Here is a 23,572-nt window from a genome sequence, read left to right as displayed (position 1 = left end):
CTCTCCATCCCTCTCAGATCATCTCTCAGGGCTTTGTACGCCCTTGACTGGAGCTCCACATCCTTCTCGATCACCCTCTGCTTGTTACCCAGGGTGTGCACAACACGAACCACATACTCCATTGCGATGTCCGCAGGAAAATAACGTTCGCGCCTCCTGTCGGCGTCCCAGGCGCTGAATTTCTGGACATTTTAGTGTATATGAATGTCACCGAGTCTACTTCTGTCCAGAGTCTTAAACTAGCGTGGGAAAAATATGGATGCTATAACATCAAATACTGTTTGTGACTTGTCTTGGTCACCAGACTTTTTCTTAAACTCAGACTCCATAAGTAGACAGGAAATGGCCGTCTTTGTACTTATATAGCCAAAACTTTGCTGTCATTGGTCTATTGGACAGATACAGCTGTGTTTCTTCATTAAAAAAGAATCTTCTTTAATGTAGATAATCTAGATGATCTTTTATGGAATGTGGATGTGAGTGATGTGTCGTTGGCGGCGTCGCAGTCATTTATAATGAAAACCTCGGTATTACTCATAAACCCGGACATTGATGATTATTATTTATAGACCCCCTGCACTCTGACTGCAACGCATTGCTGTCTGGATGCTCTAGTAGGTGCATGAGGAAACTCGGGGGTTCTAACTAGAACCAAGAAATTCTTACGAACGCTAAAAAGCTACTTTTGACCTCTAAAGCTCTAAACGGCCTCGGCCCGCAGTACCAGAGTGAACTTTTAGTTCTTTACGACAGGAGGTCACAGCTGGCAGCAGATTCTTCTCATATAGGGCTTGCTGGTCTGTGTCCGGGACTCAGTGTTTAAATCTAAACTGAAAACCCATCTGTGTTCTCCGGCCTTCTGTTAAAAGTCCCAGACAATTATTGTCAACTATTAAGTCCACTTTATCACACAGTCCCCATGTTAAGCACAGACAGTGTTAAATTCACCCTAGTTAGGCTGTCCTTGTTAGGGTGCCACTATAACCACCGGCAGACTCCAGTGAAGAGACCAGCAGATGAATCCTGGTTCCTGGCCACTGCTAAACGAGGACTCAGCATGAAACCCAACCAGAGGGTCACCACCACCGTAACAACTACAGCTTCAGGGATCTTCAAATGGACCCGCAGCATCATAATAGACACGTAACGTACACCAATGTATGCTCGTTTTTACATGTAGGGGTATTTTTAGAAAATCTGGTAATGAGTTCTACACAGGTTCCCTCAGCCATAGATGATCACCAGCAGCCTTACCAGTTCCAAAGTTGGAAAATGTCGATGGCTTCCAGTCCCTCATTGTGTGACAAATCCTCTCTCGTTATGTCTGAAATAAACCCTATTCCTCACATGACCAAAGGTTTATGGACGTTCTACGTTGTATGGGGTCTTGTTGTAGTGATGCAAGTTTTATCAAAATCTGCTAAGCCTGTAGGTGAGGGAACGAAAACTGGAAAGTCTCAGTAAGGAACTAAATATCAGACACTTGAATTGAAACTTGAATAATGTTTGGATTAATTTCAATTCAAATTTCTACAATGTTATTGATTGAATGAACAGTATTTTTTTTATTTATTATCACCCAACAAGACAGAACTCTTGATCTGAAATAAGGACAAGACGCCGTGTTCGATAACATCTTGCATTCATTCGGTAACATCGTTTCTAGAACAGTAATTAGAATTAGGAACAAGGAATAAAACATTTTTGCTACTAATAGTCTCCACAAGGCCTGGTCCTGGTAAAGCACACTGTTTTTAAATATAGATATAGATATACTCATATTTTGTAATTCTTCAAAACTATCGACTTCTCATTTTGTACTACTATTCACATGAAAAACAAGAAGCAAATGTTAGAAAAATACAATATGAAATCAGTCTGGAGAACAAAGGTTCTCCGCCAAAAAAAAAAAAAAAAAACTACTGATTTACAAAAGAAAAATACAGAACAGTTTAAAATAAAAATGTAACAAAAATGGTGCGCTTTGCAGCTTTAATGATTTAAGATGCATTCTGTCTCTCTTACAAACATTTCTTCGTCCGTCAAACATAAAAATGACGTGTGTGTGTGTGTGTGTATATATATATATATATATATATATATATATATATAAAACAGAACTAGACAAAGTATATTTTTCAGGTAATGACCCCCCTCAAAATAACTGAAGGGTTAATTTCTTTTGAAATGCACCCCAGCGGCTGCGTTGGTAAGACCCATCACCAGCTCGGACCTTTAACCGAATGACGGGTCTTATTAAGACGAGCTTTTCTCTGTCATATCTTGCATTCCAGCATAATGACATAATGATGATTATAAAAAAAAAAAGACGGAAGACGGAAAGTAACGATGATGGGGCGAGATTGGAAGGCTGTCTGTGTGTGTGCGAGAGTGTGTGTGTGTGTATAGAGTAATGGTAAAACCTACTTTTTTTATACTCTGTGTATATAAAAAGGATCTAGAAAGAGGTTGAGTAATAAAAGTGCAATACGTAGTAACCCTCTCCGCAACTTTATTCTGCACCATGAGCTCTAGTCTAGTACTGTGCTATGCTAATTAATTGGATGCACACACAGGCCCCGGCTCCGCCCCACTCCCCAACCAGGAGGCCGACGCCGGGTCACGGAGTGCAGGCCACGCCTCTCCGCGGCAGCGCCTCCTGGTGGTGGATGGAGAACACAGGTCTGCTTTTTTTATTTTCATGGAATGACTGGTTGTGTTAAGAGCACAGTCCATAGGAGAGCATTTTCTGTTCAAGGTCTGCAGTGAAATGAAGGTCAAGTGGAACTTCTGAGAACATCTCCAAAACGTCTCAGCAGCCACGCATGCAGCAAACACACAATAATCATTCTGAAGTACTCAATATATACTTACAATCTATAAATAAATAAATTATAAAAACATGATGTAGCACTTAAAAGTAGGTCCAGCGTACAAAGGGCATGAAATCTTCTCATCAGCCAGTGACATTGGACCCAAATGTGACCTTGAAACGGCTGCAGAACATTTTTGGTGCAGTCAAAGCAAAAAAAAACAAAAAAAAAAAAAAAAACATTTTGGTTTATGTACTGATCAGGAACCGTGCTGCTGATAATTTACTTCACATGATCTCCACGTGAGAGTGATGAGTCTGACGAAAGGATTAAATCAAGGAGGATGAGAAGGTGAAAAAAGGACAGAAAAATTCAGTCCCGGCTCCACAACAGCCACCTTCATCCACCACAGCACGCAAGAACAAGTCAGGAACACTGGACTGATGAACCCCCTCGCAGCTCTAGCGCCATTTTTCCTGTGGACCCGACCGGGATCCTCAAGCTTCACAGACTGGAAGGCAATGGAGCCACGGCACGGGCCCTTTTCATTAGAACTGACCGGCCGTTCAGGCAGCCACGCCCGAATGACTAATAATGTCGTCAGTCAGAATTAGAACAATATTTTATATAAAGGAAACCGCTTTACTATTTCTGCCGTATTGCGAGGAAAACTAGGGGTGATCACGCTTTCGCAGTGTTAATTACGAAATGAATGAACGTTAAGTTGGCACCATCAATTCCAACGTTGAAATCTAGATAAAGTTGTCTATTTTAATCGTGTATTTTAATTGTACTGATTTTGTAGGCATGACACCGTGTTGCCTTTAAATTGTGATAAATTGTGACATCGTGATTTGATTTGTCATTTTAAAAAGAAATGTGATAAATAAGTAGCCCTCCGAGGGTGAAAATACTACGAATACGGAATCCGTCAGCTGGCAGGAAATACTTCTGGATGGTAGAAATACGGTGTGATGAATACTACTTCTGAAGGGGCTCGGTGGAGCGAAGGGGGCGGTCCAGACGCAGCGTTGCCCTCGGCAACCGCGATGGAGAAAACACGGCGGAGCACCGAACGACCACATAGAAAAAAAAGACGAGGGACAGGTCTTCAGATAGGTACGGTGGATCTCAGCAGAGCACAGCAGCACCAGGGTTCAACCGAAACACTGAGAGAGAAAGGGGCGGGGTTTAACTGCCCGCTATACCACGCTCTCCGCCGCCGCCGGTGGCGCGGCCACGCCCTCGTCGCCGTCCCCGCCGCCGTCCCGCGGCCGGCAGTTTCCCCGCAGCACCTGCCACTGGTACCCCGCGAAGGTGGGGCTGATGGGGAGGTACTGGAAGACGCGGTGGCGGCGCAGGAAGTCCATGCCGAAAGGGAGGTCGTAGGAGCTCAGGCTGCCCAGCTCGGCCGCACCGTGAGCGGCGGACCCGCGCTTCAGCTGACGGATCCCGCGCTCCTCGGGGCTTCCTAAAAACGCGGAGAGGAAACCCCATAACGTACCCACTAAAATCAGTATACATCAGGAATATGAGTGTGGGAGAAGTGGGAATGTCGTGACGTAATCCCGTTACCGGGAATAGTGTTGTCCAGCACGAACGCCACCGAGCCCCCGACAAACATGGCCGTGGTCAGGAGAACGTTCAGAACCTGGTCCACCTCCACGATGCCTGAGAGACAGAGAAAGCAGAAACTAATCAAACATTTATTATTATTATTATTAAAAATTATTACAGATGAGCAGCTAGTTCACCGACATTCAAACTTTCTGACCAGTTGGGATAAACTTTTCTTATTAAAAGAAGATTTATGATTTGGAGAAAAATGTTCACATTGAAGAGCGATCAACTTTTATTTCAATCAAGAGCTTCATTTCTCTCCTCGAACAATCATGAAAAAGTTGTACAAGTCGGAAAAAATGTATATCGAGGGAAAATGCGCTCAACTTGTGATTCTGTTCGATTTAAGTCCACAGTACGATTATTATTATTTTTTTTAATTATGATTGAAAATGTTACTTAACTGAAATAGTGAAAATTGTAATGAAACAATAATAGTAAAAGAAAATAAATACAGTTAAGAGTGACACTTAACCCTGAGTGTCTCCAGGGGGGGACTGTCCCTGTAACTACTCTGGGTAAGGGCGCCTGGTAAATGCTGTAAATGTAAATGCTTTGTGTGGACGACTGGGGTTGATAAGTCAGCAACATATTGACCGATGAGCCGGTTCCGTACGGATGAACGGATTTATATAAAACCCGCAGTTCCCGACTCACCGGTCACCAGCGGGTTACTCCTGAGGTAGCTGGGGAGGACGAGGCCGAAGAAGATGGAGAAGCCGAGGACGAAGAGGTTCCGCGAGGAGTTCAGGTCGACGAACTGCAGGTTGGACAGGCCGACGGCGGTGATCATGCCGAACAGCGTGCAGAACAGCGCCCCCAGCACCGGGTCAGGCAGCGAGGCGAACAGCGCGCTGAACTTCCCCAGCAGCGCCAGCAGCAGCATCAGGGCCGCCCCGTACTGGATCACCCTGCGGCTGCCCACCTTCACACACACACACACACACACACACACACACACGCGCTAGTAACCAGGAGTCCTGGATTTCTTCAAATAAATAAAAAGGGAATATGGGAGGAACGGATCCTGGATGCTTCCAAAATAAACACTTATAAACTTAAACTTACACGAGCAAAGAGAACTTTGGCTACGACTGCAGGACGTACAGAACGCGTGAAAAGATCGTCCTTCACCAAAACAGGGTGCTAGTAGCCTAGTGGGTAACACACTCGCCTATGAACCAGAAGATCCAGGTTCAAATCCCACTTACTACCATTGTGTCCCTGAGCAGGACACTTAACCCTGAGTGTCTCCAGGGGGGGACTGTCCCTGTAACTACTGACTGTAAGTCGCTCAGGATAAGGCTGGCTGGTAAATGCTGTAAATGTGACGACTGGTGCTATATCACCATGTTGCCACAGGGGGGCGGCGCAAATCAGGGAACATTCTTGTCTTCTCTCTCCGCCACCTTCAGTTAGACAACGGGGACGGTTTCCAGCAGTCCTGAAGGGTGAGGACTGCTGCAGCCAACTTACCTTCGTGATTCCCAGCACCCCGATGTTCGGACTGGAGGAAGTGGAACCGTTTCCGGTCCCGAACAGACCGTCGATGACACAGGACAGTCCCTCAATAAAAATGCCCCTGAGAGAGAATAATATTCAACATTCCACTGTTACATTAATCGCCATGAGTGGGGTGTAAAACTATTTTATATATTGTGAGTGTGTGTGTGTGTGTGTGTGTGTGTACCTGTTAATAGCATGTATAGGTGGAGGCGGGGCACAGGACAGACGTGCACAGGTGTAATAATCTCCGATGGACTCGATGATGCTGGCCACCACCGCGCTCATCATGCCAATCACCCCCGCCGCCGTCACCGTGGGCCAGCCCCACTGAACTATGGGTAGCGGCAGGACGCAAAGTCAGAACAGCGCGGTCCTAAAAACTCGATTAAAAGCCCATCTGAACACAGACGTACAGGGGTAGGGGACCTTAAACCAGGGGGCAGCTGCCAGAACCCCACGACGGGCATCGGTTCGGGCGTGGAAGCCGTACTGGTCACTCTGGGGCGGGAAGACGTCGGTCACCGTAAAAATAAAACACAGGAACCAGGACACCAGTATGGCCATGATGATCTAAAAGAGAGAGAAACGATCCATTAAAATGAAATTTTTTTTGCACACCTCCACCCTACCTGCTACACATATTTTACGTTTTAGGTTAAAGACATAAAAGTGTAATATTTGGTTATTTATGCAATATTTGCATATTGCTTCATTGTTTACTTGCAATATTTGCAATACCGTGGTCTATATCAGTCGCTAAAGCAGCTCACTGCATATCATACCGTGTATGACTGTGTACGTGAATTTTTTTTTTTTTTACTTAACTATTCAACTGTACATCAGTGTCTTAATAATAAATGAAACCGTAGAAAAGTTTAAACCAGCTGTGGCTTAACCAGATCGACATTTGATTCAGAATCAGAAGTCTGGAATAAATATCTCTGCGTTAAATCGTCGCAGAAAGCCACCACCGTAACAGAAATACGGCGCAAGAAATGTCGGTAAATCACAATTATCGCGTAGTTGTAAATGCGTATTGCAACGCTCCAGTCACATTCAATAAAAACTTTTGTTCGTGCTTTTCATTTCATTGTAAATACAGGTGCAAATTTCTTGGTCAAAAAATGTTATTAGACAGTAATGAGTGCCATTAATTAACATAAATCTGCACAAAGCAAACATATTGATAAGATAACATAACATGTAGATAAAAGCATAAAAAGTGTTTAGGACAAACTTAAAGGTGCGATTAGTCGCGAGGTAACTTTGGAAAACGTGAGATTAATCATGATTAAATACACTGCTCAAACAACCAAAAAAAATGGAACACAAAAGCAAGACATCCGACGTAATGTCCTTAAGACGTGTCAAAATTGAGGCTCGGTAGTGTGTGGGGCCTCCACGTGCCCGTATGACCTCCTCTACACTGCCTGGACATGTTCCCGATGAGGGATCTCCTCCGTGGTGGAACGTGGCGTTGGTGGACGGAGCGAGACATGATGTCCCGGATGGACACCTGTGGACATCGGGCCCTCATCCCACCCTCATGGAGTCTGTTTCTGACCTCCATGCTCTGGACACTGTGGACACTGTGCCACCCTGGATGATCTTTGGAGCAGAGGAACCAAGAAGTGGTCCATGGACCCCACCCGAGGGACCACGCCTTTATTTACATTTACAGCATTTATCAGACGCCCTTATCCAGAGCGACTTACAATCAGTATTTACAGGGACAGTCCCCCTGGAGCAACTCAGGGTTAAGTGTCTTGCTCAGGGACACAATGGTAGTAAGTGGGATTCGAACCCGGGTTACCCACTAGGCTACTACCACCCTTTATTGGGGACGTCTTGCTGATTGGCTGTGATTTCCACCGGTTGTCGATTCCATTTGCACAACAGCACGTGGAATTGACCGTCGATCAGCGTTGCTTCCTACGTGGACAGTTTGATCTCGCAGAAGCGCGACCGACTTGGAGTTGTTGTCCCTGGCTGGTGGAACAACCTGCCCACCTCCACACGACTAGCCGAGACTATCACCACTTTTAAGAAGCAGGTGAAAACCCTCTTATTCCAAAAATATTACAGACAAATCTAACACTTACACACGCACATGCGTACACATTGAACAAACAAATACAAAATGTATAAATACATTATAATTTTTCTTAGTCTAGCACCCAACACTCTCCGAGCATGTTCTTCACTGACAAGTCTGAGCCTTATCAGGGCTCTTAGTTTGTAAACTCGATATTCTATAGAAATCGAACGAGAATTGCTGGTGTCTTCCTATTGTAAGTCGCTTTGGATAAAAGCGTCTGCTAAATAAAGTAAAGTAAAGTAAAGTAAAGTAAAGTTGTTCACGCGCTCACTTTATTTTTTAGTATTTTAATCTCCCGACTCAAAATGGACAACCGTTCAAAATAGCTATTCAAGCGATACGGATTAACATCAACTTCTGTTCTGTCAAATTCTATAACATGGTAGATGATGCAGAGTCAGAATGAAAATGCGATGGTGGACTTTTCTCCCAAGAACCCGGATTGTTGTTTAATTTGGTGGAAGCAAATTTGCATTCCATTTCCTGGGACGTAAAAATGAAGCTTCAATTTCATTAATTCCGAATCAAATTCAGTTTGTGCATCTCAGATTAAAATATACTGAATTCAAATTCAGTTTCTAAAAAACCTGGAGGCCACGTAACTCTGGATACGGTGGTCAACCTGCGTATTGAATATTCGATAAACCTCAACAATGAAACTATTTATTGGTGCTGACATTTTTCTGAACAACTCAGATGAATCAATAAATCAGGAAGAACCAGGTTGTCCCCCGCAACTCACCGGGAACATCTTGAAGAGCTGCAGGCGGTAGGCGGTCCAGCCCTTCTTGACCCTGTAGATGGGCAGCGGCAGCTGGACGTTGCGGGCGTACTGGGAGAACAGCAGCACCAGGAAGATGGTCCTGGGAGAGGGAACCGCCATTAGATCCTTTCAGCACCTGACTAGAAGGTCACGAATGGCAGCCTGACTGCTTTATTGATGAGATATTATGTTTATTAATCGGTCACATGGACCACCGCTGAGGTCAAGATGGTCAATTTAGAACCGCAGTTCACTATCACTATGTTACTCATGGGTAGGGTGGTAGTAACCTGCGAGTAACACACTCACCTACGAACCAGAAGACCCAGGTTCAAACCCCACTTACTACCATCATGTCCCTGAGCAGGACACTTAACCCTGAGTGTCTCCAGGGGGGGACTGTCCCCGTAACTACTGACTGTAAGTCCCTCTGGATAAGGGCGTCTGGTAAACGCCGTAAATGTAGATGTTACTGCACATTATCACTGGCATCTACACCAGAGGTGCGAATCTTCACTGGTCGATTCGATTACGGTTATCGACTATCATCGATAAGGACTCTTGATGTTCAAAGCATCCACAGCACCGGCGTTTGGTCGCGGATGTTAAACAGCGACGGGCCAATCGTACGCAGCGACGAAGCACAGCAAGAACGTACACGTATATCGTTCAGGGGCCGTGAGTTTAAAAGAAGCCGTTCGCCACCCATGACTGATTAATAGATCGATCACTAAATCATTAACTAATGAATGATATCCGGTGAAGAAGATTTTTTAACACACTCACAGAATGGCGATGCCCCAGTGTTTCCCCGCCCTCTCGCCGGCGGCCTGGAAGCCGGAGAGGCCGATGAGGGCCACCGTGGGGGTGATGGTCAGGGGCCCGATGTACTTGAGCAGCACCCCGGGGAGCCCCAGGGCCCCAATACACACCTCTATTAGGGAGGAGATGATGATGGCGCCCTGGATCTGGAGAGGAGGGGAGTGTGAAACTGAATTAGCCTCAGCGTTATTAAAAGGTTAACGACCTTCTCTAGAAAGGTCGCGCCATTCCTCTTTTTACTCGATTCTTTCCTTCACAGCACACACGTACCGACTCGGCGTGAGTAGAACCGAACCAGGAAAAACGAGTCGTTTTCAGGAAGTGACCGCGAAGCGCGCACACTCACCTCCCGTATCCGGGGTTGCCAGATATGTTCCGTGTGGAGGAGCTCGGTGCCGTTCAAGACTGGAACATCTGGGTGGGGCGCGCGCACACACACACACACACACACAGAAAATTAAAGCTTTCAAAATCTATACTTTTTTGCCAGACTTTTGATATGTTAGAGACCATTTAACAACAACAGAGTATTAAAACATTTTCTATTGGGATTGTGCTGCGTCTTTATGAAAAAGAACGTGTGTGTGTGTTTTTTTTTTTTTTTTTTTTTACCTGTTGCATTGCACTTCCATTTGTCCAAAGACAGGATCGCTTTGGCAGGAGCAAGGAAGGCAAAGGCGCTGGCCTGAAACAGCGGGAGGCTGCGGCGACATGAAGACCTGGCGTTACGCGGCGTAATAACCAACTTACATATCGTCATTTACATGAGTGAATTTTAATGAAACAAGTAAAAGTTCCCTGTGTTATTACTAATAATTCATGAGAAGAGACACCATTTCCATTAGTTTAATATCTATTACCCCCCCCAAATTAGACAGTAACAGGGACCGCTTTTATAAATGTGCCATCGGCAGTTTATGGAAGAACTTCTTCTAAATGTATAGACATTAGCCCACAGTTGACCACACACACACACACAGAGACAAACACACACACACATCAAATACACCACGGTAGTTACCCATTGCACATGTGTAGATTTCAAGTGTACATTTGTAGATATTTACATATACAGATTTATTTTTTACTGCTATTACTTCTGTTTCTAGCCCCTTTCTGCTGTGACAAATGCAATTTCCCACTTGTGGGACTAATAAAGGTTCATCTTCTCTTATCTTATCTTAACTGAGGAATGAGAATAAAACACGCCGCCGCAGCCCGAAATCCGACACCAGACAGCGTTTCATAAGCAGCGCCGGGCGCGGCGTCGCTCCGTCACCGCTAGGTGTCAACAGAGGCCAGAGGCGGGGCACGTCAGGTCACGCGTTACAAAACCACAGAAAGACACACGGCCAGAGTGGAAAAGTTCATAAAGGGACATTTACTTTACTTTACCTTGCTTAGCAGACGCTTTTATCCAAAGCGACTTACAAGGTGAAGACACCAGCGATTCTCATTCGGTTTCTATAGATTTTGAGTTAAAAACTAAGAGCCCTGATCAGGCCAAACTTGTCAGGAATAGAGCATGCTGGGAATTGTGAAGTTCTAGACAATTTTTTTTATTTTGTCAGTGTGCACGTGGGTGTGTGTTGGACTCGTCTGAAATACTTCTTGAACAAGAGGGTTTTCAGCTGCTTCTTGAAGGTGGTGGTGGTCCCGGCTAGTCGAATGGAGCAGGACAAGTTGTCCCACCAGCCAGGGACAACGACGCAGAACCGAGACGATTGGGGTCGGAGAGCCCGTGAGGAGGGGATTTTCAGTCTTTAATTCTTTATCGCGATACCCCCCAAAAAGGCAGATTTCTCTCAGCTTTATGGTGTTTGATAACCCAGTAAGATGATGATCTTATTCTCCTGACATCAGTAGGCAGTCGGTGAGCAGCAGGTGTGAATGGCGGCCCGACTTCATTCACACACAGACAGACGTAGACACTATCGTCTACTGTTCCATGCGTGACGTGGGTGGGGCGAGCGAAAGCAGAAGCGAAGGTGAGAGACAAGCGGTCCGACTATCTGCCAAACGTTTAGAGGATCCGAGCTTCTGCCCACAGCTGAGCACACAGGCGCGTACTTTACCCCCGATCTCCACACGCACCGCCCCTGACCTCATCTCACCTCTTACTCCTCCCACTAAACGGGCGCAGCCACGCAGGGGGCGGAGCCTGTCGGGTTCAATTTCAAAACACGAAGGTTCTGCACCTGCATCTGTACTCTGGCCAATCAGCAGCGTTTATGCAAATGACCCGGACCGTTAGTAGCAGAGGCCGAGCCGATTGGTTGCCGCTCCTGCGCTCCCTGCACCGCAGACATCACGTCTCAACATCACGTTCTGCTCCGAGTGGCAACCGGCACTTGAATAAAGATCATTGTCAATCATTAAAATGCGCAGAGGGGGGTTGTGGGTAAAAGTGAGGCAAAGAAGCGGCGACGTCACGTTCTTATCTCGCGGTCCATAATCCAGACGTTAGTCATCCGGGCATTTTATCAAACAATCAGAGTCACCTAGAAACACAAACACACACACACACACACACACACACACACACAGTACAGGAAGCTGGAATAGAAAGATGTCGACTGCATCGGAGCCACAGCTAAAAACAAAACTGACCCATTTTCAGTTTCAGAGCGTCCACGTGATCACACACACACACACACACCTACACACACACACACACTCACACACAGCTGCAGTGTCTCTGAAGCAGCTGGGACATTTCTCCTCTTTGTTTTCTGTTCCTCTTTATGGACGTCATAGTGACTGGAAAAGCCCTCTGAGACAGGATGTGTTCAAGGTCAACGGCCATCAGACTCGCACTCACACACACACACACGCCGGAATTGTATATGTAAGACCTTCCCTCACACACTCACCGGCAGCCCAGCGTGGTCTGTAGCAGCGTGGTGATGCCCACGCAGAAGAAGATGGTGCTGATGAGCTGGCTGGTGGCCCACTGGTCGAAGCCCACGCACATGGCGTCGGCCAGCAGGAAGGGGACGGCGATGGTGCCGCTGAAGCAGGTCAGGTAGTGCTGCGGGGACGTGGCGGTCACTAAACCCGTACGGAGGGGCGAATATTCTGGTCCACTGTGCAGTGTGTGTGTGTGTGTGTGTGTGTGTTTGCATACCTGTAAACCCAGGAACACACACAGATACCAGGGGGGTTTGTCCTCTATAGTGTAAATCATGTCCATCCTGCGGGCGTCCGCGCCGTCCACCGTCCCGGACATGGAGCTCTTGAACAGAAGGACAGGAGCGGACGTGGACGTTATTATACGGCGGCTTGGTGCTAAAATAAAAACGCATTTTTAAACCCAAAGTGGGTCAGGAACACAGAGGAGGGCCGATCATCGCGACCCCCCCAGGATTCCGGAAGAATTCCGCTCGGAGACACTCCGCTCGGAGACAAATTAATCCATAAACGCTTCAGTTTTTAGCTAAACGTATATTTTTAATATAAAAAGTAGGCCTTTCAAAAGCAGCGAGTAAATGTCAAATATTCGAAATGACTGAACTGGCAGAATACTTAACCAGTCCAATGATATATAAAACTCCATGGTTTTGTATTGTGAATGTGATCTACATTGGTTGCTGTTTCACCGCGATTGAAGGGTGAAGGGCCATTTTTATAAATCACAGTAATCTGCTGCGTTTCCGGCAAGCGGAGATGTTCTTCACCATCCCTTCACGAAGAAAAACTCGGCATCTCCCCTAATGAAGCAAATCGCTCCGCTTCACTCAGACACGAAGGGGACAAAAAGTGCCGAGTCACAATGACGGCAGGGATGGAGGGATGGAGGGGGAATGTGGAGGAAGAGAATGAGATTAGAGCGGCGTGACTCAGCAGCCCCGATCTGGTGACGAGGATGAAGGAGAGAGAAGACCAGAACAGAGACAGGAGAAGAAGAAGAAGAAGAAGAAGCAGCGATTGGGATGAAAGTGAAGGTCATAGTGATACGCAGCACAGCACACGGTGACACGGTGAAACGCGTCCTCTGTATTTAACAGTCACCCTTGGTGAGCAGAGGTCACCATGACACGTTGGCGGATCGGGATTCGAACCGGCAACTTTCTGATTCAGCGCTAGGCCACCACTGGAAGAGGAAAGACTGGAACACCGCGCGCACACACACCCCTCCTGACCTTTAACCTGTAATGTGCATGCAGGGATTGGCACGTGTCTCCATTCAGGTGTATATTGAAAAGTTTTATTCATTTAGGGAATCGCCACAACTTTCTGTAGCGCCCCTAGTGGCCCATAACTGCCATTGCAACAGCATATATTAAAGTGGAAGTCACCTGAAGGAATATTTACTAAGCGGCTACTCCACAGCTGCATTAAAACGTCAGTTCGTTTTAATAAACGCACGGATCAAAAAAAACGGAGGCTACGGCCCGGCGATGGACCGTAAACATTTTCCAAATTACACCATGGACGCGAACAACGTTCCACGGCAGCCTGGATCTGATCCGGCTCTTGTTGTTGCCGGAGAGCCGCTGACGTGGTTTACGTGGAAAACAAGCACCTGCGCCGCCACAGACCGACCAGGACGTTCTCCGGTCACCCTTCGCCGCGGCGAGATAACCACCGTTTTCGTGCTCTGGAAAGCAGTCATTTTGGCCATGACTCACTCACATGACTCTAAATTTGTGGTGGACACAGACCACCAACACCGGCTCCGATTCGTGCCGGGCAACGACCACCAACACCGGCTCCGATTCGTGCCGGGCAACGACCACCAACACCGGCTCCGATTCGTGCCGGGCAACCAACACCGGCTCCGATTCGTGCCGGGCAACGACCACCAACACCGGCTCCGATTCGTGCCGGGCAACCAACACCAACACCGGCTCCGATTCGTGCCGGGCAACCAACACCAACACCGGCTCCGATTCGTGCCGGGCAACCAACACCAACACCGGCTCCGATTCGTGCCGGGCAACGACCACCAACACCGGCTCCGATTCGTGCCGGGCAACGACCACCAACACCGGCTCCGATTCGTGCCGGGCAACCAACACCGGCTCCGATTCGTGCCGGGCAACGACCACCAACACCGGCTCCGATTCGTGCCGGGCAACGACCACCAACACCGGCTCCGATTCGTGCCGGGCAACGACCACCAACACCCGGCTCCGATTCGTGCCGGGCAACGACCACCAACACCGGCTCCGATTCGTGCCGGGCAACCAACACCAACACCGGCTCCGATTCGTGCCGGGCAACCAACACCAACACCGGCTCCGATTCGTGCCGGGCAACCACCACCAACACCGGCTCCGATTCGTGCCGGGCAACCAACACCGGCTCCGATTCGTGCCGGGCAACGACCACCAACACCGGCTCCGATTCGTGCCGGGCAACGACCACCAACACCGGCTCCGATTCGTGCCGGGCAACCAACACCGGCTCCGATTCGTGCCGGGCAACCAACACCGGCTCCGATTCGTGCCGGGCAACGACCACCAACACCGGCCTCCGATTCGTGCCGGGGCAACCAACACCAACACCGGCTCCGATTCGTGCCGGGCAACGACCACCAACACCGGCTCCGATTCGTGCCGGGCAACGACCACCAACACCGGCTCCGATTCGTGCCGGGCAACGACCACCAACACCGGCTCCGATTCGTGCCGGGCAACGGACCACCAACACCGGCTCCGATTCGTGCCGGGCAACGACCACCAACACCGGCTCCGATTCGTGCCGGGCAACCAACACCGGCTCCGATTCGTGCCGGGGCAACGACCACCAACACCGGCTCCCGATTCGTGCCGGGCAACGACCACCAACACCGGCTCCGATTCGTGCCGGGCAACGACCACCAACACCGGCTCCGATTCGTGCCGGGCAACGACCACCAACACCGGCTCCGATTCGTGCCGGGCAACCAACACCAACACCGGCTCCGATTCGTGCCGGGCAACCAACACCAACACCGGCTCCGATTCGTGCCGGGCAACCAACACCAACACCGGCTCCGATTCGTGCCGGGCAACCAACACCGGCTCCGATTCGTGCCGGGCAACGACCACCAACACCGGCTCCGATTCGTGCCGGGCAACGACCACCAACACCGGCTCCGATTCGTGCCGGGCAACGACCACCAACACCGGCTCCGATTCGTGCCGGGCAGGATCACGCGGACAAATCCACGCTTGCGTTACACCGGAGAAATTGGAAATGGTTGTGGAGCTCACCTTCTCAGTGGGTGGGTTCTCCTTGTCGTAGATGGCCATCAGCTCGGAATCCTCTGCATCTGGGTCTCCGCTGGGCTGGACCCGCCCAAAGCGAGGGACAAGCGAGGAAAAGAAGATTTTTTAGGTTTGTAATCCAGCTCAGCGGCGGTCAGGCTGGCCTGGCCATGACGTTGAGGAACGTGCATGATGTGTGCCGGTGTTGTAGGTGCCAGGAATTTCACTGTGAACCAATCGGCTGAAAGTCAACCGAACATGTGGACCTGCTGCCTTTATTTGCTTAAGTCAAAGTAGAAGATCGGCAGCAGACGTGCTGGGCGCTAAACCAACGTCAATAACAGTCAAGTTCTTGCACGCTTGAAGATTAAACCAATTTAACTTTACACCCTTGACAGAAGTGTAGAAGGATATGGTTACATGTACACACAGCTATATATAGTGTGTGTGTGTGTGTGTGTGTGTGTGTGTGTGTGGTGTTGACATGGCATACACGGACTTCATTGAACAGGAAATTCATCATGATTAACACGTACTCACCGTCAAAACAGAAGTAAAGGCGTCTTCAAACAGTCCGGGTGGGACAACAAATAATACAACTTTGAACAAGGGAGGGACGTTGGTCCAAACGTGCAAATGCAAACAGACCAGATGACAATGCAGGCAAATTGTTGTGTGGCTCCGCATAACCCCCTTTTTTCCATAAGCAAATGCCACCAATCGCAAGCTAATATTGGCACAAACGAAGGGCCCTATTTTTCAAAGAGGCGCAACAGACGAAGAACGTGTGGTCCCAAATTTCAGGTTAAAGTCAAATAAGTAGATCCAGCAGCGGAGTAGGATCAATACTACTGCAATGGGACACAGTCAATGGCGGCATCATACCTATCGTGGGATTCTAATTTACAGACCTAATAAATGCATGGAAAATTTTCAAAATCATAAAGTACAGTAACTAATTTTAAATATTTTGTCCACTTTAGGTTTTGTACAGTACAGGCCAAAAGTTTGGACACCTTCTCATTCAACGTGTTTTCTTTATCTTCATGACCATTTACGTTGGTAGATTCTCACTGAAGGCATCAAAACTATGAATGAACACATGTGGAGTTATGGACTTAACAAAAAGTGGAGACCTGACCTCCACAGTCACCGGACCTGAACCCAGTCCAGATGGTTTGGGGTGAGCTGGACCAACAAGTGCTAAACACCTCTGGGAACTCCTTCAAGACTGTTGGAGAAGCATTTCAGGTGACGACCTCTTGAAGCTCATCGAGAGAATGCCAAGAGTGTTCAAAGCAGTAACCAGAGCAAAGAAACTAGAATATAAAACATGTTTTCACTTATTTCACCTTTTTTTGTTAAGTACAGAACTCCACATGTGTTCATTCATAGTTTTGATGCCTTCAGTGAGAATCTACCAACGTAAATGGTCATGAAAATAGAGAAAACGCATGGAATGAGAAGGTGTCCAAACATTTGGCCCGTACTGTAGGTATTTTATGCTTCGCGAGGACCAGTGAAATGTTGCAGTCTTTTTACAGGGTGGATCTGATTTAAAACACACACACACACACACACACACACACACACACACACACACACACACACTTACAGGTACAGGGTAGAATTTGGCGCTGTGCTTGCTGTCCTCCTCGTACTTGGCGCCCTCTCCAGCGGAGTCCATGGCTTTAGAATTGGTGTTCTTCCCCACACCCATCCCTTCGAGTTCTTCCTCCTCTTCCTCCTCGTAGTCCTCCTCTTCCCACCGTGCGCGGCCTTGCTTCGCTCGTAAACCGGAGGCGCTGCCCTTCAGCTCGCTCGCATATTCCGCCGCCCGATCTGCCCGGACAGAGAGCGAGGGAGAGAGAGAACGTTGGCGATGCTCATCAATGAAACTCCAGACAATTATGATCGATTATGCGACCAAATGTGCGTAATCTGCAGTATTTTACCCCAGTTGGTGCTATTAAAAGCCACAGCTGACTCTCACGGGTCCGGCACAGATTAACATTCTTCACACGAGGATAAAACGCGCTGCGTCGGAGAGACGAGACACATGAAAAGGAACGCAGATTAACCAAGAGAGAGGGAGGGAGAGAGAGAGACCTGCAGCTCCTGCAGTCATGCCAACGCTTGTTTGGGTTAAGTGAGACCTTCAGCTATCTTGTTGCCTCCTTGATCTTCTGCCACTCGCCTTCTACTTAATCCTCGCTGAGCGAGTGCATGTCCGTATTTGTCAGGAGGGAACGGAGGGCAAGGAAACTTTTTTATTATTATTATAAAACAGGTCTTTAATTGATCTGATAATGTTACTTCGTCCTATAAAATATCTGGCAACCCCAGAGAACCCTTCTGAGTAAACTAGTTCCACCACACAGCTGGTCAAGAAGGCTTCCTGAGGAGCACACAGACCAGCTCCACCACTGCTGTGGACGATCATCTACCAGAGGAGGACCGAGTCCATCCTCAAAAACTCCACGCACCCCTCGACATGGACGGGACGAAAGGTCCAGAAGCTCCAGATTTATTTCTATCTGCACAACTCCAACTTTCTCCCTTATATTAAACCCTCTACAGCACATGTCATGGAGATTCATACGGACGGATTCGTATTGTCCTCGTTACTGCACGTTCAACGTTCTCATTCGACTTTCTGTCTCGTTCCTACAGCAGGAGAGAACTGGCGGCCACCGCGATGCAAATCGGAGGCTCGGTTTCAGCCGGCGACCTTCACCAGGGTCCATTTGGATGCGGTTTCATGGAGGAACTACACCTGTCTGCGACCTTTCACCTTTCGGACGATTTGGGAGCACAAGAAATTTATTTTTATTAAAATCAAAAACTTTAGACAGTTACATGACATTTTAATGCAAATGCGGAATCTGATCTGTGCTAAAATGATTGAAAACTTTTTTAATAATTAAGCAATAAGTAAAACGGCCAAAGAAAATTAATCTTTGGCCGTTTTACTTATTGCTTAATTATTAAAAAAGTTTTCAATCATTTTAGCACAGATCAGATTCCGCACTGTTGTAGCTACAGTTTGTTAACATTTGGAGTCGGATTTCCACACCGCACAAAACGTAAGAATTTCTAATTGATACTTTTCTCTCTTTAGTTTTATTTGCTCGTCAGACAATTATTTTGACACGAAATTATAGAACCCGGATGATAAATTATTCGCAGAAAACAGAGCCATTCCACCAATCAGCACGCAGCTTCCACCCACGTACGATCTTCTGAATGAGCCGTGCACAACTACGCGGGCTCCGCTTACGTAACCATGGCAACCGCCCCCAACACTTATCCACGTGTATCGTGGCAGGCAAGTTCGCCGCATTATTACTGCGTTGCGGCATTTTTTTTAACCAACTAGGAAGCTCTTTCTGCCACTTGAATACAATCTTGTAGGTTTTCTAGAGTTCTTCTAAAGCCATTTCCTCCCTCGTCTCGTACCCAACTCGCCCAACCTGTTCAAACCTCGAATTAAAAGCCTCTTCAGGTTCCTTCTGATGCAACTCGCATCCACAAAAGCAGTAATTAATACGCCAGAGCAGGCGTGGTGCTCATCCAACATCACTTACGGCATTTACCAGGCGCCCTTATCCAGAGCGACTTACAGTCAGTAGTTACAGGGATTTCCCCGCGGGCAGGATGATCCACTTCCTGGGTTCTTCTCATGTTCCACCGAGACGTTACGTGATCCGCCAGGTGGACCGAGCGTGAGGTTCACGCCACACCTCACCACATCACCACATCGCACCACATCCCTGATCCCTTATGCAACACGGGCCGAGTCACACGCGTGAAGCACCTGCAGGAGACGCGAGCCCCCACGTGTCCTTGCGTGCCGCACGGGAACCGTTATCTCCGCCGGCCATATTAGATAGCGCGTGCGGACGTGGACTCCAAACACGGCCAGGAATATCGGAACTCCCGCAAGGCCGGAGCGCCGCTGCTTATCGGGAGAGACGGAGACGGGGGGGATCGGGTGAAAGGTCACGGCCGGAATCCCTTCACGGCGAGTGTTTCTTAGAAACGGTATTCTTTTACAACCAGATGCCCCCAAACTGGCAGAATCCGGAAAAAATGACCCGGTGACGAAAACGGGACGACATTGCCGCACGAGGAATGCCACGTTCCCGAGCCAAAAGCAGCAAGCCACGCCCACCCACCCTCTCCACGTCCCATCATCAGCCCACCTGAACAATGGTGAAGGCACCGGACCCGGCAGGTCGGGAGGAGGCGGGGTGTCCCGCCAGGTGGACAAAAGACGAGCCGGCGGCCCCCTTTGATGTGTGCAGCAGGGCGGCGAGTTGAATTCGCTCTGACGGGACGGACGTTTCCTCGGGGCGCGTCGGCGGAGCTGCGAATGTTTGCCGAGAATCCGGTTCCGCGGGAGGACCCAGCACGTCGATGTAAAGACCCTCTACGGATTTATTCTACCGGAGAATTATTCGTGGTTCTCCACTGAGAGACCATCTTTTAAAATACAACACTAGAGAGCTGTGGTGGAAAAGCGGCGAACCTTCGCACATCATCAGATGAAGATCTGACTCGCTGTGATTAATCAACAATTTCTCAACACACACACACACACTAACCTGGGAACTCCTGGCCTGACGACAATTCCCACATCCATTCCGGAATGTGGCTCCTGACGTGGGTTTCACCTGAGGCGTCGGGTTAACGTTTCCGCCTCGAACGTCACCTGACACGCAGGGTTTTTTTTAATGTTAACGCCTCAGATATCCCTTAATGGTCCTTCAATAAAGCCACATGCATTCGCACCGGGGGCGGGGTCACAGAGCACACGACCTTTCATTCCCATACATACATCCCGGAAATATACGCTCTTAATCAAGCCCCTCGGCAGGACGTCCCATAATGCCACAGCGTTCTCACACAAAGTTATTTAATAAACTAACACCGCGGACGTTTCCACGGTAACCGGCCACTGCTGCCCGGGAACAGAGATAGAACATCGTGAAGTTCCTCAGAAGAAATACATTTTATGAATTAATATTATAAAAGGATAAAGCGTGGGGGAAAAAAAAAAAAAAAAAAAAAAAACTTCATATTCTCCCTCTTTCTCTCCCTAATTATTCCTGCTTATTGCCACACCCTGAACTCAGGCTGGCACACTTTGAAACTGCTAAACGTGCCAATTCAACAAACAACGCCACCATGGCAACGCATAGTAATAACATAATCCAGCACGTCATTTCATATAGAATTAATCTCTTCACCTCTTCAACTTCTAGTAAATGTAATATACAGCAGCTTTAGGCAGGAGCAGAATTACCTCCCAACCTGGCAACACCTAATTTCATATAGAATTCCTCTCTTCACCATCTAGTAAATGTAATATACAGCAGCTTTAGGCAGGAGGAGAATTACCTCCCAACCTGGCAACACCTCGTTTCATATAGAATTCCTCTCTTCACCATCTAGTAAATGTAATATACAGCAGCTGTAGGCAGGAGCGGAATTACCTCCCAACCTGGCAACACCTCGTTTCATATAGAATTCCTCTCTTCACCATCTAGTAAATGTAATATACAGCAGCTTTAGGCAGGAGCAGAATTACATCCCAACCTGGCAACACCTCATTTCATATAGAATTCCTCTCTTCACCATCTAGTAAATGTAATATACAGCAGCTGTAGACAGGAGTGGAATTACCTCATAACCTGGCAACACCTCTTTTCATATAGAATTCCTCTCTTCACCATCTAGTAAATGTAATATACAGCAGCTTTAGGCAGGAGCAGAATTACCTCATAACCTGGCAACACCTCGTTTCATATAGAATTCCTCTCTTCACCATCTAGTAAATGTAATATACAGCAGCTGTAGGCAGGAGCGGAATTACCTCATAACCTGGCAACACCTCTTTTCATATAGAATTCCTCTCTTCACCTTCTAGTAAATGTAATATACAGCAGCTGTAGGCAGGAGCGGAATTACCTCATAACCTGGCAACACCTAATTTCATATAAAATTCCTCTCTTCACTGGATTGTCTTTCTGATACACAGCAGCACAGCACACGGTGACACAATGAAATGTGTCCTCTGCATTTAACCATCACCCTTGGTGAGCAGTGGGCAGCCATGACGGGCGCCCGGGGAGCAGTGTGTGGGGACGGTGCTTTACTCAGCGGCACCTCAGAGGCATATTGGCGGATCAGGATTCGAACCGGCAACCCTGATTACAGGGCCGCTTCCTTAACCGCTAGGACACCACTGCCCCACATTCCGTACCGTACGAACTGGAATCGTGCTGAGCACCTAAGATGGTAAACGACGACGAGGACAGAGGTCTATCAGGGCCATCATGCCACCAAGATTGGGTGTGAGGAGCATCTGCAGATCTCTCTTTATCCTCATGGACAGAATAAAGGAAACAGAAAACATCTTCATTAGAAGACGTTCTGCGGAAGAAGATCTGCCTTCTACCGCATTAAAGAAGCGGTGAAGTCGGGTAAAACTGTAAAAAGCAGACTTCACTGATTCACTGGATAAAACCAAACCAAAAGAAAAGAAACGCAACCAATCGCTGCGGGATTTTGGAGAAGTGAAAACGACCGACGTGTTTCGGAAAAACCCGTGGATCACGACCTCCGGCCCGCCTCGTCCTGCCTGGCGTGCCAGAACCTGATCTTTAAACCGCACACAGTTCAGGGATTTTGTGGCTCATCTGTGGCTGCCTGGTCACAATTAGTACGTGTAACGTAAAAATTAATCAGCACAATCGCCGCAATTTACCAAAGCAAAAAAAAAAAAAAAAAAAAACCCAGAAGCAACGTTTAAACAACGTTACAAGGTTAGTGGATGTTATTCTGTGGAAGGTTAGTGGACGTTATTCCTCTTCTTGTTCCAACTTTTTAACACTGCATCACTCCTTCCCAACGTTTCTTCCTTTCTCGGTGGAGTTTCCCAAGTCAGAGACGTACTGTTAGTGATTATAGGCTTTATACAAAATAAATGTTGTTGTCTTGGCAATAAAAAAAAGAGGGCGTGGCTAAACATGGCAGACCACCCCAAACTATTCATCACCGCCGTTCACCCCGATAAGCGCCGATCTCGATTGGAAGACGTTTATCCAGGGAATTAAAGGACTCATCATCATCATCATCATCATCACATGCTGAAACCACCACTTCCACATCCTCACACACATGATGGTGACGTGACATCCCGTCTAACGCAGGTCCGCCATGAGGCTGAATAAGCAGACATGACCTCACCTGGCATCTCCTGCTGGTGGGACTACGCGGGATATTTATGAGGATGTGGACGTTCAGGCTGAATTCTCCAATACCTCCGGCCAGAAGGACGGAGCTCCGCGGCGGCGCTTACCTATCCGAGCGGGGCAACGCAGCTCCTCCTGTCCTCTCCTGTCCTCTGGCGGTCCCGCTCCGCTTCCAGGGGACAACGACGAACCGGAGGGACGCACCGCGGCGGCGCTACGGATTTATACCCGCCATCAACACGGCGCAGCCACGGGGCCGATGCGGTGTCGGTGCGCATGCGCGCAACGGCGCCGACGTCAGGCCCCGCCCTTCCCGCAGCGCATCGGCCAATCGCTGTGCGCCTGGGCAGTGACGCACCTGCCGACGTCATCGCTCTGCACCTCATCACACACTGGTGGTTTCAAAACCTCGTCTTCTTCATCCTCTCCCCCTCTCTCCCTCTCTCTCTCTCTCCCTCCCTCCCTCTTTCTTTTCTTTCTCTTTTTCCCCTCCAACA

The 23,572-nt window shown here is 48.2% G+C and overlaps 1 protein-coding gene across 3 annotated transcripts; it reads right to left on the bottom strand.

Annotated features, from left to right (window-relative positions):
- Positions 1–1,907: 1,907 nt before the first annotated feature.
- Positions 1,908–23,350, bottom strand: slc23a2 (solute carrier family 23 member 2). Of its 3 annotated transcripts, none has more exons than XM_028997192.1 (15): positions 23,183–23,350; positions 17,432–17,658; positions 15,823–15,897; positions 12,750–12,857; positions 12,496–12,653; positions 10,235–10,323; positions 9,969–10,036; positions 9,587–9,768; positions 8,780–8,900; positions 6,353–6,509; positions 6,124–6,271; positions 5,910–6,015; positions 5,091–5,358; positions 4,389–4,484; positions 1,908–4,284 (listed from the first exon to the last, which is right to left on the bottom strand). In XM_028997192.1, the coding sequence occupies exons 2-15, from the start codon at positions 17,534–17,536 to the stop codon at positions 4,016–4,018; spliced, it is 1,950 nt and encodes a 649-aa protein (XP_028853025.1). In that variant the 5' UTR covers positions 17,537–17,658; positions 23,183–23,350; the 3' UTR covers positions 1,908–4,015. The 3 variants fall into 3 exon arrangements, with proteins under 3 accessions (XP_028853025.1, XP_028853027.1, XP_028853026.1); XM_028997194.1 differs by lacking the exon at positions 23,183–23,350 and adding an exon at positions 20,424–20,449; XM_028997193.1 differs by lacking the exon at positions 23,183–23,350 and adding an exon at positions 17,772–18,653.
- Between the last annotated feature and the right edge of the window lie 222 nt (positions 23,351–23,572).

The sequence above is a fragment of the Denticeps clupeoides genome, chromosome 11 (assembly GCF_900700375.1).
Source record: "Denticeps clupeoides chromosome 11, fDenClu1.1, whole genome shotgun sequence".
Taxonomy (NCBI): domain Eukaryota; kingdom Metazoa; phylum Chordata; class Actinopteri; order Clupeiformes; family Denticipitidae; genus Denticeps; species Denticeps clupeoides.
Note: the sequence above shows the minus strand (reverse complement) of the source record. Positions and strands in the feature narration are given on the sequence as shown.